The sequence below is a fragment of the Mustela nivalis genome, assembly GCF_964662115.1.
Source record: "Mustela nivalis genome assembly, chromosome: 1".
Taxonomy (NCBI): Eukaryota; Metazoa; Chordata; class Mammalia; order Carnivora; family Mustelidae; genus Mustela; species Mustela nivalis.
In genome coordinates this window covers 20,463-34,821 of record NC_139020.1, presented here as the reverse complement: position 1 = coordinate 34,821, position 14,359 = coordinate 20,463, and the positions used below count along the sequence as shown (strand labels likewise).

The 14,359-nt window shown below is 54.5% G+C and overlaps 1 protein-coding gene across 1 annotated transcript in view; it reads left to right on the top strand.

Annotated features, from left to right (window-relative positions):
* Positions 1 to 11,275, top strand: part of PRMT2 (protein arginine methyltransferase 2) — a 33,921-nt gene extending 22,646 nt beyond the window's left edge. The window contains exons 7-11 of the mRNA XM_082739856.1: positions 4,419 to 4,594; positions 7,022 to 7,151; positions 8,217 to 8,353; positions 9,850 to 10,021; positions 10,682 to 11,275. Coding sequence (XP_082595982.1) covers positions 4,419 to 4,594; positions 7,022 to 7,151; positions 8,217 to 8,353; positions 9,850 to 10,021; positions 10,682 to 10,714 — 648 coding nt within the window. The 3' untranslated portion in view covers positions 10,715 to 11,275. The remainder of the gene's footprint in view (positions 1 to 4,418; positions 4,595 to 7,021; positions 7,152 to 8,216; positions 8,354 to 9,849; positions 10,022 to 10,681) is intronic.
* The last annotated feature ends 3,084 nt before the right edge of the window (positions 11,276 to 14,359 follow it).

Here is a 14,359-nt window from a genome sequence, read left to right as displayed (position 1 = left end):
TTTCTGTGAGAAATGCCATTAGGATTTCGATAGAGATTGAATTGAATCTGTAGATTGAGAAGTGTGGATAGGTAAACAATTCTGATTCTTCGTGTCCATGAGCAGGGGATGTCTTTCTGTTTGTTTGTGTCTTCTTTAATTTCTTTCTTCATTGTCTTTTTTACTCCCCTTAGTTAAATTTATTTTGAGGTATTTTTAATTTATTATTATTATTTTAAAAGCTTTTATTTATTCATTTGACAGAGAGAGATCACAAGTAGGCAGAGAGGCAGGCAGAGAGGCAGGCAGAGAGGAAGCAGGCCCCTGGCTGAGCAGAAAGCCCGATGCTCGGGACTCAGTGCCCAATCCCAGGACCCTGGGATCATGACTTGAGCCAAAGGCAGAGGCTTTAACCCATTGAGCCACCCAGGCACCCCAAGGTATTTTATTATTATTTTTTTATTTTTATTTTTTTTGGTATTTTATTATTTTTGATGGAAGTGTAAATGGGATTATTTTCTTAATTTCTCTTTCTCATAGTTTATTGTTAGTGTATAGAAGCACAAATGATTTTTGCATATTAATATCATATTCTGCAGCTTTATTGAATTTGTTATTCTGAAGGTTTATTTGATGGAGTCTTTAGGATTTTTTTTTTTTTTAAAGCTTTTATTTATTTATTTGACAGAGAGAGATCATAAGTAGGCAGAGAGGCAGGCAGAGAGAGAGAGCGGAGGAAGCAGGCTCCCTGCTGAGCAGAGAGCCCGATGTGGGACTCGATCCCAGGACCCTGAGATCATGACCTGAGCCGAAGGCAGCGGCTTAACGCACTGAGCCACCCAGGCGCCCCAGGATTTTCTATATATAATACGTCATCTGCAAGTAGAGACAGTTTTACTTCTTCTCTTCTGCTTTGGATGCTTATTAAATTTCTTTTCCATGCCTTGCTGTGGCTAGGACTTTCAGGACTATGTTGAATGAAAATGGTGAGAGAGGACATGCCTGGCTTTCATGTGATCTTACAGGAAAGCTTTCTGCTTTTCACGGTCGAGTATGGTGCTAGCTCTAGGCTTGACATATGTGGCTTTTATTATGTTGTGGGATATTCTCCTAATTTGTAGATTTTTGGTTTTGATCATGGAATATAGTTGAATTTTATTAATGCTTTTTTCGCACATATTGAAATGACTATATGATTTTTATCCTTCATTTTGTTGATGTGGTATATCACATCTACTGATTTGCTGTATGTTGAACTGTGTTTGCATCCCAGAAGTAAATCCCACTTGATCGAGGGTTAGGATCCTTTTAATGTACTGCTGGATTCAGGAGGCTAATTTTTGTTTGTTTGTACACTAACAGTTTACAGTAGCTTTTGCAGTAGCCCCCAGATGTGAAATACTTAGAAAGGCAACAAGACATGTACAAGTTTTATAGGCCAAAAACTATAAGGTGCTGATGAAAGAGGTCACAGAAAACCCGAATAAAGGAAGAGATACTGTGTTCATGGACTGGAAGACAAATTGGTAATGATGTTCATACACTGGTCTGTAGACAGAACACAGTTCCAGTCAGGGTCGGAGCAGGGTTGTTTGGTCTGTGTAGACGAGCTCATTGTAAACTTTATTTGGAAAGTACAGAAACTAGAATAGTTGGTACAATTTTTTAAATTTTAATTTAAAAAATTTTTTTTAAAAATATTTCATTTATTTATTTGACAGAGAGAAATCACAAGTAGATGGAGAGGCAGGCAGAGAGAGAGAGGAAAGCAGGCTCTCTGCTGAGCAGAGAGCCCGATGTGGGACTCGATCCCAGGACCCTGAGATCATGACCTGAGCCGAAGGCAGATGCTCAACCCACCGAGCCCCCCAGGCGGATACAATTTTTAAAAGAAGAATAAAATCTGAAGGATTACGTGCCTGACTTTAAAACTTAGTGTAAAGCTGTGTGGTAAAAACAGTGCGGTACTGGTGACAGGACAGACACATGGGTCGATGGCTAAAGTAGAGACATTGATCCCTAAAAACATGGTTAACTGATCTTTTAACAGGGGAGCAGGATCAGTTTAATGGAGAAAAGATAGTCTTTTCATTGGAAGATACTGGCACAGTTAGCTGGCCATCCACATGTGAAAAAGAAAAGAAAAGAGAAAAAGAACTTCATTTTTAAGCCTCAGATGTTCTTCCAAAAAATTCAAAATTGATTCTAGATCTAATAGCATAGACTGTAAAACTATAAAACTTTAAAAGGAAATCTTGGGAGAAAATTGTCATGGGTTAGGCAAAGAGTTTTTGGTTGATTCTTAAGTATGATCCATTAAAGGAAAAGTGCATATGCCAGAATTTATCAGAATTAAAAATGTCTGCTCTGTAAAAGAAAATGAAAAAATATGGTAAGAGTGTGAGAAAGTATTTGCAAATCACATATTTAATATGTGTCCTGAATACACAAACAGCTCTCAAAATTCAACAGGAAGAAAGTAAACAGCCTAAGTGAAAAATGTGCAAAAGACTTGAACAGAGAGTTTGCCAGAATATACAGATGTCTGAGAAGGGAGTGTGTGAAAAGACAGGAAGCAGAGCAGTCACCAGGGGACACAGACTGAGGCTGTACGCGGTGCCACCACACGCCTGCCAGGGTGGCTGCAGTTTCTGTGATTCCGAGTGCTGTGGGCCACCGAGGCTCCCGGCACTGACGCAGCCGCTCTGGGGCCATTGGGCAGTGTCCTCTGGAGGTGCCGGTGTGCTTGCTGTGTGACTCGGTGATTCCAGTTCTGGGTACTGACACGGAAACGCCGGCTGTGCCCACACACAAACCTGCACGTGCTTACACTGCTCCAGTTAAAATTGCCAAAAAGCTGGAAACAACCCAAATGTCCGCCGGCAGGTGACTGGATGCGCGTCTGGGGTACATCCGCACCAGGGCTGCTGCTGGGCGATGAAGGATGAGCGGCTGGTACTCGGATGCCAGGGACAGACCCCAGAGAGCTGGTGGCATCAGTAAGGGTAATGGAACCAGTGTGATACCGTAACGAGGAAAGACGTAGGACAGGATGGAAAGCACAAGACAGAAGCTATTAGTGTAGAAAACAGTTGTTCCATTTGTGTGACATTCTCCAAAAGAGCTGCGGGGAGGCCGCTGAGTGGTTTCCAGACGTCGGGGGTGGTGGGAGGAGGGTTTTGGGGTCATGCAGCTGTTCTGTGTCCCGAGTGTGGTTACACGGATCCATACGAGGGTTAACATCGGGAGACTGGCTGATTGACCATAGATAGTTTAATAAAATAGAATCAAAAATTATCTGTATATGTTTTCACCTGCGTGCATGTCTGTGTATGTGAAGAAAAGTCCTTGGGGTAAAGTGCCAAGCGAGCAGTGGTTCCTTGGGTCCTGGGTTTACTCATGACTTTTGTTTAGGTTTGTGCTTTTCTGACTTTTCTGAATGTTTCCATACTGAACATCCACTACTTCTGAAATGAAAACCGCCTGAAATTATTTGAGAAAAAACCCTTAGTGGCTTCCCTTTAGCTGCAGAACGAAGTGCCTCTAGCCTTCCCTGCACACTCCTGCACGCTCCCCGCACACTCCTTGCACACTGGCAGCACACTCCTGGCACCGTCCCCACTTGCTCCCCCGCACACTCCCCGCACACTCCTTGCACACTGGCAGCACACTCCTGGCACCGTCCCCACTTGCTCCCCCGCACGCTCCCCGCACACTCCTTGCACACTGGCAGCACACTCCTGGCACCGTCCCCACTTGCTCCCCCGCACGCTCCCCGCACACTCCTTGCACACTGGCAGCACACTCCTGGCACCGTCCCCACTTGCTCCCCCGCACACTCCCCGCACACTCCTTGCACACTGGCAGCACACTCCTGGCACCGTCCCCACTTGCTCCCCGCACGCTCCCCGCACGCTCTCCACACTCCCTGGTTCTGACACAAAGGCTGGCTTCCTGCCGCTGCTGTCTCAGGCTGAGGCATCGCTCCCGCCTGTCCGGGGAGCTCTGAGGGCGTCGGGAGCTGTCAGGCTGCTCTTACGACTTAAGTACCATGTGAACCTCCGCAGCGCGTCTGCTTTTAATGTCTCGTGTTTTCAGGAGGTGATTTCAGTGAACTTACAGGATTGTGAAAATTCTGAGAGTACCCCAGGCCAAGTTTACCCAGTCTGACAGTGAAAACGCTGCGGCCTTTTGGGGCTGTTAGAAACGGGGTAGCAGCTGGCGTGGGGTGGCGGGGGACGGGGGGACGGGGTGAAGTTGTCTCCTGACCGGCGGCCGCCTGGCTGTAGACTCAGTCTCACGGGGGCTGGTGGGACTCTGGCCGAGGCCGTGGTAAGGGTCAGCGCCACCGCTGCTGTGGGTACAGGTCGGCCCCCAGATAACGGGTCCCAGACACGGCCTCCGCCGCTGTGTGCCCTGTGTGTCTCCCTCCTGTGCAGTTTGAGTTCATGATCGAGTCGATCCTGTACGCCCGGGACGCGTGGCTGAAGGAGGGCGGGGTCATCTGGCCGACCACGGCCGCGCTGCACCTGGTGCCCTGCAGCGCCGACCGGGACTACCGCAGCAAGGTGCTCTTCTGGGACAACGCCTACGAGTTCAACCTCAGTGCCCTCAAGTGAGTGCGGCGGGCCGTGTGCCGGCTGTTCTGCTGCGCGGGCTGGGGAGACCCCGAGTGTGGAGCCTGCCACGGCGCTGGGGGGGTTCACGCCAGGCCAGAGAACTTGGCAGGCCGACCCTCGAGCCTTTACGCTGGTAGCAGATGTGACGGGAGTGAGCAAGGCTCAAATACGGCGGGAAAATGTGATCACGGCTACAGATGAGGCCTTTACCGGTGCATGGTCTGCTAACACACAATATGTGCTCCTACTAAGAGCTGTTCAGTTTTAAAGGATCAGAACAGGGTATTTGTGAAGTCATCCCTGGCAGTTTGCAGAGGAAGCGACGTCCCACAGTGCGCGCTTTCCTCCTTGTAGACACGGACGCACTTGCACCGCTGAACTCGGTTGTAATCTAAGATGATTGGTGGATGAGCCCTTCATGTTCCCACTGTTGCCGCTCGTTAGAAGATGGTGACAGAAGCTTGGTTGTCCGGGGGTGCCAGCGTCAGCCCTGGGAAGTAGGGGCCCCATGGCTCAGTACTGCAGGACATCTTACGTATGCCGTGAGGGCGCGGTGAGCATGGACGTCTGCTGGGTGCAGAAGAAGGGAGGCTCTGGGCCCTTTTGGCCTTTATTAAGCAACTCAGAAAAAGAGATGATAATGCCAAGGGAAGACGCCTTCCCCAGTTAGCATGCTGGACCACTGCACTCCCAACCCAAACCCCACAGAGGATGGGGAGGACAGGTCCCCGGCAGAGCCGGCCCCTCATTCGTCGAGGGCCAGGTGTGAGGTCTAAGCCGGGGACCCAGTGATGAAGGCAGAGTGGTCCTGAGCCAGGAAAGGACAGAGCAGAGGCACAGGATGGGCCCGCACAGTGGGTGTGGGAGACCTGGGGCGTGAGGGGCACAGGCGGCAGAGTGCTCTGGGCCACGGATGAGCCGCTTTCCTTCTCTCATACTGTGCACTGAAATTTAATTTCCCATGGATTTAAGAGTTTTGTGTTAAAGCATCTGCATCAGCTCTCGGAACCGGTGGGGGCCCATGTGTCAGGTTTTGGATGGAAAGAAAGTGGCCAGAAAGAAGGAAAGCGCTGCTGGACTTGAGTCTGTACAAACGGACAGCCTCCGCGAGTCGGCGGCTGAACACGGTTTAAAAGGCAGCCGCGGCTTGGAGGGAGGTGCCGGCTGGCAGACCCTAGAGTCAGTTAGCAAAAGCTGAGTGTCCAGTGAAATTATAGCCCAGTCACGGGAATAAGCAAGTCACAAAAACTAAATAAAGTCACCAATAAATATTTGAAAGAAATCCCAGCATCATTAGTGATTGAAACGCGAATTAAAGGCCATTTTTGCCAACCGGATGGACAAAGATCACATTAAAACGGCAGTTGGTGCTGCCTGAGCTGTAGGTGAGATGAGGGAGACGCACCCATGTGCCCAGAGCTGTGGGTGCGGGGGGCATCCGCCCCCTTCCCCGTCGGTCCCGCCACGGCGTGCTCCCGAACACACAGCACGGGGAACAGATGGTCCCGTAGAGCGTGGTGGATGGCTGTACACCCGTCCGATGGATTAGGACATGGTGACACGGGGGGGGCACAGACCACATACGCAGAATGCCTTCTGCTTGCATAAAAACACACAACTAGAGCTCCAGGGGGAAAATGACTGTAGCAGAGTGCCGAGGCAAGGGCATGGGAGACTCAAGGTTTTTCTTTGGACTTTTCTGTATTTTCCCAATTCTTTATATGTGCATAATTATTTTTATCAGAAAAATATTTTTAAAAACGTGGCCATATCGTGGCGTCATTAAAATGTTGACTTTTAATTGTTATTTTAGAAGTTAGTGCTGTGCTCAATTTTTGAACCATTTCCCGTGGTAAGTGGCAAGCACCACATTCCTCAGTGGGGTCAGGCACAGTGACGAGGGACGGTGCGGGGGCTCAGCCCGTGTGCGGGGACCCCTCCTGAGAGTCGGGCTGATGCGGGTCAGAGAGGGTCACCTAGAGCAGGAGTGTCCCATTTACTGTGGATATCTTACTGTCCCGTACTCACCCTTCTCGTGCCGTGAGAGGACGTGTCCACGGGATGAGGTTGGGTCGGGCGAGGGAGCTGCGCTGGGCTCCCACGGACGCTGTCCACGAGTCAGGAGGAGGGCGGTGGGATGGGTCCGGGCGCTGCCTGCGAGGGACGGTTGGTTTCCAGGAGCTCAGGCCCTGCGCAGAGGGTGGAGCTGGGAGACGCTCGCACTGCGGTCTCGCCAGGCCGCCTGTGGGGACCTCCAGCCCGTCTCCGTGTCCTTGTGCCGCAGGCCGTGGCTTGGAACTCCTGCGGATGCTGGAGAGAAGCCGCAGTGCTGGGGGCAGTGCTGGGGTCGTGCGTGCGTGCGTGTGTCAGAGCCCGAGATGTCGGTCCGCGCCTCTGAGCAATGCCTTTGACTTTTTCCCTAGATCTTTAGCAATTAAGGAGTTTTTTTCGAAGCCCAAGTATAACCACATTTTGAAACCAGAAGACTGTCTCTCGGAGCCGTGCACCATATTACAGCTGGACATGAGGACTGTGCAGATCGCGGACCTGGAGGTGAGACCAGACGCGCTTCCCTCTCGTGTTGTCAGCGGTGCACGCGCACCGAGACTTCTCTGCGGATGTCATGAGCCTTGCTTTGATTTTCCCAGAGTCTTTGCTTCTTTATGTTTGATTTTGTATTTTATATTTTTAAGTTATTTTCTTTACCGCTGGCCTCTTCAACATCATCCGTTCTTTTCAGATTTATGTTTAATATTTTCAGCGTCTTTGGATTCTAATACATTGTATCCAGTTTCTTCAAGGACTGAATTAAAATTGTTTTCACTACCGTTGAGGACAGGTCTTAATTCTTACTTGTACTTCCCCCTGTTGCCACGAGGCGGCGCGTGTGGCCGTGGGGACTTATTGGACGGTGTGCAAGGAGGTGCAGGAGCAGCGAGCGAGTGTTGGGGTCCCGGGCAGCCCCGCGGGGTTCCGACGGGCAGAACAACGTGGAGACTGAACCCTTTTTTTTTTTTTTTCAAGATTTTTTAATTTATTTGTCAGAGAGAGAGGGGGAGAGAGCGAGCACAGGCAGACAGAGTGGCAGGCAGAGGCAGAGGGAGAAGCAGGCTTCCCGCCGAGCAAGGAGCCCGAAGTGGGACTTGATCCCAGGACGTCGGGATCATGACCCGAGCCGAAGGCAGCTGCTTAACCCACTGAGCCACCCAGGCGCCCCGAGACTGAACTCTTGACTCTGCACGTAGTTTTGCAGAATAGAGACCAGCCTGGAGCATCATTTATGCAAAGAATTGAGAGGAAATTCGGTTCCACTCCTGTCTGGGCGGATGAGGCCCAGATTGCTTGAAACCTTTTCCCATTATCTGCAGCATTTGGATTTATGATGCCAGTTTTAGTAGTTTCAGGAGGAGGAAATTTTACGTGGTGTTGAGGTGTTCAGCTAAACCAGCAAGTCCTGTCGCCGTTGCTGAACTAGACGGTTCTGAGGGCAGGGCAGGGCGGTGGGATCCGTGGGGCGGGCCCGGGTGGACAGTTGCTAGTTCTTGCTCGGGGGGACCCTTGTGGCCCAGTCCTGCGCTTACAGAACCCGTGTTCCCTTCTTACCGTCCGCTTGAACAGACGATGAAAGGCGAGCTGCACTTCGAGATCAGGAAAGCCGGCGCGCTGCACGGGTTCACGGCCTGGTTCAGCGTGCGGTTCCAGAGTCTGGAGGAGGACGAGCCCCAGCTGGTGTTGAGCACAGGCCCCTTCCACCCGTGAGTGTGCGTCTCCCGCGGGGGCCCCACCAGCAGCCCCGGGAGGAGCTGACGCAGCTGGCCTTCCTTCGGGTGGTCAGCCCTCTGGCCAAGACCCAGTGGTCCTGGGCCGCGGAGCAGGGAGTGTAGGCCCTGGGTGGGCAAGTCCAGGCAGGGCCCCACCCGTCCCCGCGCTGGGCTCTCCTGGGCTGCCCTCTGACCCCTGCATGACTAGGAGAAGCAGACTTGGTCTTGGCCCTGGAAGCTGCTTTAGCGTCCTGTGGTCTCATAGAGCTCTAGGGGCTTTCCACTCCAGCTGTCCAGGGGAAGGTCAGTGCTTCTTGAGACAAATTTCTTAAAAAGAGATTTTATTTATTTACTTGTCAGAGAAAGCACAAGCAGGGGGAGCGACAGGCAGAGGGAGGAAGCAGGCTTCCCGCTGGGCCAGGGAGCCCGATGCGGGCTCGATCCCAGGACCGTGGGATCATGACCTGAGCTGAAGGCAGAGGCTTCGCATACTGAGCCCCCCCGGGTGCCCCTTGAGACAACTTTTCATGCAGTAATGTGATGCCGCTCACTTGCTCGACACACTGGGAAGCTTCCGTGGTCGACAGCAGCCCCCATGGGGATGCTGCCTCCCTCTGACGCCTTTGTTGTCCTGTTCGGTAACTGGTCTGGACCAGGGAGGGTTGCTGCAACACCCGGTTAGATGCCAGCTATGGCAGTGGGCCCAGGAGGACCCCAGATGCCCTTCTGGAAAGTGGGGGCAGAGGTGAGGGGCTGTGCGCCCTGTGTCCTGTGGAGGAGGCGGGGCTGGGCTCTGGCCAGCTTTCCATCCAGGTCCCGCGAGCACAGATGCGAGGTGAGGGTAGGACCATGGCAGACACCCAGGGGACGGTCATGTGCCGGGGTGGTCTCCCCCGGAGTGTCCACACACAGGTGGTGTGGGCTTGCAGGGTGCAGACATGGGACGGGTGCTCTGTGAGGGTGGAGAGAGACCCTCCCAGTGGTTGGGGCAGGAGGAAGGGGGGGCCGGTGAGCGGGACCATGGGCTGCATGTCAGGTGTGGGGCAGAGGCGGCAGTGGGTGGTCGGGCCAAGCTGTCCGAGCCGGTAAGACCTGAGGAGCTCGGGAGTGTGACTGTATCTCCCGGATGTTACGTCTGTCCTGCTCACCTTCCCCCGGGCTTGCACGGGAACGAAGACTTGTTGGGCTGCAGAAACGGGGACTCCAGCACGGGCGGCTCAGCGACCGAGCAGGGGACTTTGGGAGGTATGGGTCTGTGGCAAGGAGCGAGGGGCCTGGGCCCGGCCGTGTGTGCTCTGAGCCACCAGTGCCAGCTGCCCTCCCCTGCCCGGAATCCGTGCCGTGTCCAGGAGCTGCCGCTGCCCTGGGTCGTAACTCAGTCCCTGTCCCCAGAGAGGCCGTCCGGGTTGTCAGGCTGGGGTGTGTCTGTCCTGCGGGGAAGCCTAGAGGGTCCGGCTCCAGCGCGGTGACCCCTGCCCCGTGCCTTGCAGAACCACCCACTGGAAGCAGGTGCTCTTCATGATGGACGAGCCTGTCTCTGTCGTCCCGGGGGACGTGGTCACGGGCTCAGTTGTGTTGCAGAGAAACCCGGTGTGGAGGAGGCACATGTCCGTGGCGCTGAGCTGGTCTGTCACTTCCACGCAAGACCCCACGTCACAGAAAGTGAGATACTTAGCCGTAAAGTCAGGGGCGGGGGCGCTGGTCCTGGGAGACGGGTCTGGGGTGATCACGGTGGCCAGCCCTTGACCAGCCAAGACACGGCCTTGTCCACTGCATTATTTTTCTGATCCTCCCGATGGGAAGAGGATGCTTTTATGTGCAGAACAGGAAATAGAGGGCAAGAGGGTGAGCCTGATGGCAGAGCCCGGCCCGGCCAAGGTCCACCCTTCCTGTGGCCAGGAGGCCCCGCGGAGAGCTGGGGAGGCTGGGGGCGGAGGCGGGGCCGGTGGCGTGGGGCGTAGGGGTGTGCTGGGGGTCGTCTGACCATGGCGGTGGTTGGAGGGTGGTGGAGCCATCCTGCCCACCGTGCCGCTGTGGCCCGCAGGGCCCTGGGGCTTGCAGTCTCACAGAGGCTGCTGCGCCGGGGACACTCATGGGTTAGTGTAGAGCAGGAAAGAAAATCAGATGGTTTGTCTGTATGCTTTAATACCTCTTTTGTACTTTGTTTATGCTGATTTCTTGTTAAAAGTTTTATCGTGTCTTCAGGAAAATTTCTGCACCTGAATGTCGTTCTTTGGACGACATTCAGTTATTAGGAAACGCTGCACGTTATCGTCCTGCAGTGACGGCTGATTTGATGGCTTTGTTGTGTGTCTCGGCCAGGGCGGAGAGAAGGTCTTTCCCATCTGGAGATGACAGCGGACGCTCTGTGGGGGCGGGAGCTGACACTGCGGGAAGGAGCCCTGGGACAGGAGCCCCCGTGCTCGCCGCCTGACCCATGAGAGCACCCGCCTCTGTGGGCTTGGTCCCGTCGTCAGAGTCACCTGCCGACCGCGCCGGGCTCGGCGGGAAGTCCCTCACCACCGTCACTGCCTGTGTCCGTCCTCTAGAAGTAGCTGTGTTTGCAGGTGTCCACCAGTGGTGTCCACAGTGCTGGCTTGTGGGTGAGTTGGTGGCACAGTGTCCCTAGCTAGGTCTAGTTCTAAGCTCGTAGGACACACACGCATCACCCTTGTCGTCCTGTGAAAGTGACTGTTCACACATCGTGTGTCGTGGTGTCCTTGCTGCCCTAGACCCCCGCCCTCGCCATGCAGGAGGTGGGGCAGTCCCAGGCCATGCGGGCCCCGGAGCTGGCCGTGCATGCGACGGGACTCTGCATGGGTAGTACAGTCGTAGAGACGTCTTCCAGATCCGTTCTGTGTCGGCACATCGCACGTGTCCAATAAATATTTTTAAATAAATGATGTTGGCGTGTAACCCATTGCTGTGCGCACGCTCTGTTTACAAGCATGGGGTCATGCTATATGCGTTGCTTCGGAACCTTTCTCCTCTGATAGAAACTTCCGTGCCTGGAGGGGACAGGTCCACAGTTTCTTGTATTGTTTAGGGACTGAGTCAGGATCAGGGCCAGGGTTCAGGTCAGGGCCAGGATTAGGGTCAGAGTCAGGGTAGAGTTAGGTTCCAGTTTAGAGTCAGGGTCAGGGTTAGGTTCAGGGTCAGGGTTAGGGTCAGGGTTAGGGCTTGGGGTAAGGGTTTGGGTTAGTGTTAGGGTTGGGGTTAGGGTAGGGTTAGACAGGGTTAGGGCTAGTGTAGGGCTTAGGGTTAGGTTGAGAATCAGGGTTAGGTTTAGGGTCAGGGTCCGTGTTAGGGTCAAGGTCAGGGTTAGGGTTAGGGTCAGCGTCATTTGTGTTACGGTCAGGGTTAGGGTCAGGCTCACCATCAGGGTCAGGGTCAGGTGTTAGGGTCCTGGTTTGTTTCCGGTTAGGGTCAGGGTCAGCTTCAGGGTATGGTTAGGTTTAGGGTCAGGCTCACAGTCACGGTCTTGGTCAGGGTTAGGCGTTCCTATTTGGGTTAGGGTTAGGGTTCGGGTTCGGGTTCAGGTTTAGGATTTGAGGTTAGGGTTTGGGTTCGCGTTGAGGTTCGGTGTTAGGGTTATGGTTTAGGGTTTGGGTTCCGGTTCAGATTCGGCTTAGTATTAGGGTTCTGGTTCGGGTTAGGATTAGGCCCTGCATGGTGGCTTGGGGCCGGTCCATCTGTCCTCCCAGTGCTCACCTTCCTTCCCCTTGGCCCTCTGTCATCCTGGATCCTCTCTACGTCCTCCTTAAACTATTATGAATGTCCCCAGGAGCGGGGTGGCAGGAGTGGGGTCTCAGAGGGGCTGCCTCGATCCTGTGCCTCAGACAACACTGAGAAAGGAGCCCCAGGACATTGTGTCAGGAGGACGGGGATGAGGATCCCCTCCACCTCCTTGGGCATGAACACTGTTCCATTCCCTGCTGTCTCACCACTGCTGTGCCCAATCCTACTGAAAACACATCCATGGCCAATCGAGCCAGAGTTTCTGGGGGTGAGTCCCAGGCTGAGCCCTCCTAGGTGATAGGTGCACCTGTGGCCTGGGATGGGTGCCGCTCACTGTTGTCTCAGAAAGGGGTGCCTGTCCGCCTTCTCTCCAGGGGCCCTGCATCGGACCTCTGCTTCCTCACGTTCTCCCCAGGGCTGCTCGTCCCCAGACCAGACACCTGCCAGTCTGAGGGTGACCAGCACTGCCTCCCCAGGGTTTCCTTTGCCCGAGTCCTTCCCCGGGAGCTCCTGCATCTCCTGACACATACTCCCTGTGTGCCTCTCCTCCCCCTTGAACTTGCACGTGTCTAGTCTCTGTCCCTGTGGGACCCAGTGACTTGGAGCATGGAGTGGAGCAGACCCATGGGAGACCTTTCTCTGGCCTAGGGTTGTGAGCGATGCTTTTGTGCTCCGCGGTGTGTCTTCCAGCTTTCTGCATTTCCCTGGTTTCTGTGTGGGCCACAGGAGGAAACAGCCGTGTCCTGTCTGGGGACCGACTGTGGTGTCCCAGCAGGAACAGGGGCCTTGTCCCTGAGATTGTGCCCAGAATTCCTAAAGGGGTCCCTAGGATGACATCTCCTCTGTAGTCCATTGGGCGTCTCAACAACCAAGAGGGGAAATTCTATGTCAAACAGAGAGAAGAAACAAAAACCAAACCAAACCAAACCAAACCAAACCCCAAACAAGGGCCCTTTGAAAATAGGTGCAGACACAAAGGCACCTATTGAGGGATTCCACTTCCAGAAACCTCCAGAACACGTGCAGGAACAGCTTAGGGCTTGCGAGGGGCCAGGCTGGGGGGAACAATGGTCAGGAGGGCTTGGGCTCAGGGTCTCCTCCTTTGGGGAAGGAGATAGCCTGCAACGATGTTCTGGGGCGTGGTGGCACAGCGTTGGGAATGCTCTTGATGCTCATGACGTGTTCCAGGGAAAACAAGAACTTTTATTTAAAATAAATAATACACAGCATAGAGGAGATGGACGGCGACGAGAACGGTGACTCCATACAGGAGAGGAAGAACACAAGGAGGGGGGATGAAACATTCTGGGGGGATGTCGGGGTCAGGGGATGGAACTGACGGCATTTTTCTGGGGAGATCTCCCCGCAGAGTTGTGGGCTCTGGATGCGGGTCTGGGAGTCCCGCAGGAGAAGGTGTAGGGCCAGGGGTTGGGCTAGAGGCGGGGACAGGGTCAGCAGTAGTGGCCGGTGCAGGATCCAGAGCAGGCGCTGGGTCAGAGGCAGAAACAGGAGCCCAGGCAAGGTCAGGGAAAGGAGCAGGAGCAAATGAGAAGGACTGGGTCAGGGGCGGGAACAGGGGCCTAGGCAGGGGCAGGGGAAGGGGCATTGGTCCTGGCAAGGCCAGGGGAAGGGATGGCGGCAGTTGAAGGGGAAGAAGCAGGGGCAGGAGCTGGGTCTGGGGCAGGAAGAGGGGTCCAGGCAGGGAAAGTGGAGGCCATCTTGGCAGAGCCAGGGGAAGGGGCAGGGCCAGCGGCAAGTCCAAGGGCAGGACCTGGGTCTGGGGCAGGTGCAGGGGCAGTGGCCCTGGCAGGGAAAGGAGAAAGGACAGGGGCAGGGGAAAGGGCAGGAGAAGGAGCAGGAGCAGGAGCAGGAGCAGGAACTGAGGCAAGTGCCTTGGTGATGACTGGTGCAGGTTCAAGGGCAGGAGCTGGGTCTGGGGCAGGAACAGGGGCACTGGCAGGGAAAGTGGAGGCCTTCCTGGCAGGGGCAGGGGCAAGAACAGGGTTAGGATTTGGGTCTGGGGCAGGTGTAGGGGCAGGTGCAGGGGCAGGACCTGGGTCTGGGGCACGAGCCGGGGCAGGTGCAGGGGCAGTGACCCTGTCAGGGAAAGAAGGGTTAGGAGCAGGGGAAGGGGCACGGGCAGGAGCTGGGGCAAGTGCAGGGGTGATCGCCGGTGCAGGGTCAAGGGCAAGAGCGGGGCATTGGGCAGGAACAGGGGCACAGGCAGGGGAAGGTGAGGCTGTCCTGGCAGGGGCACGGGAA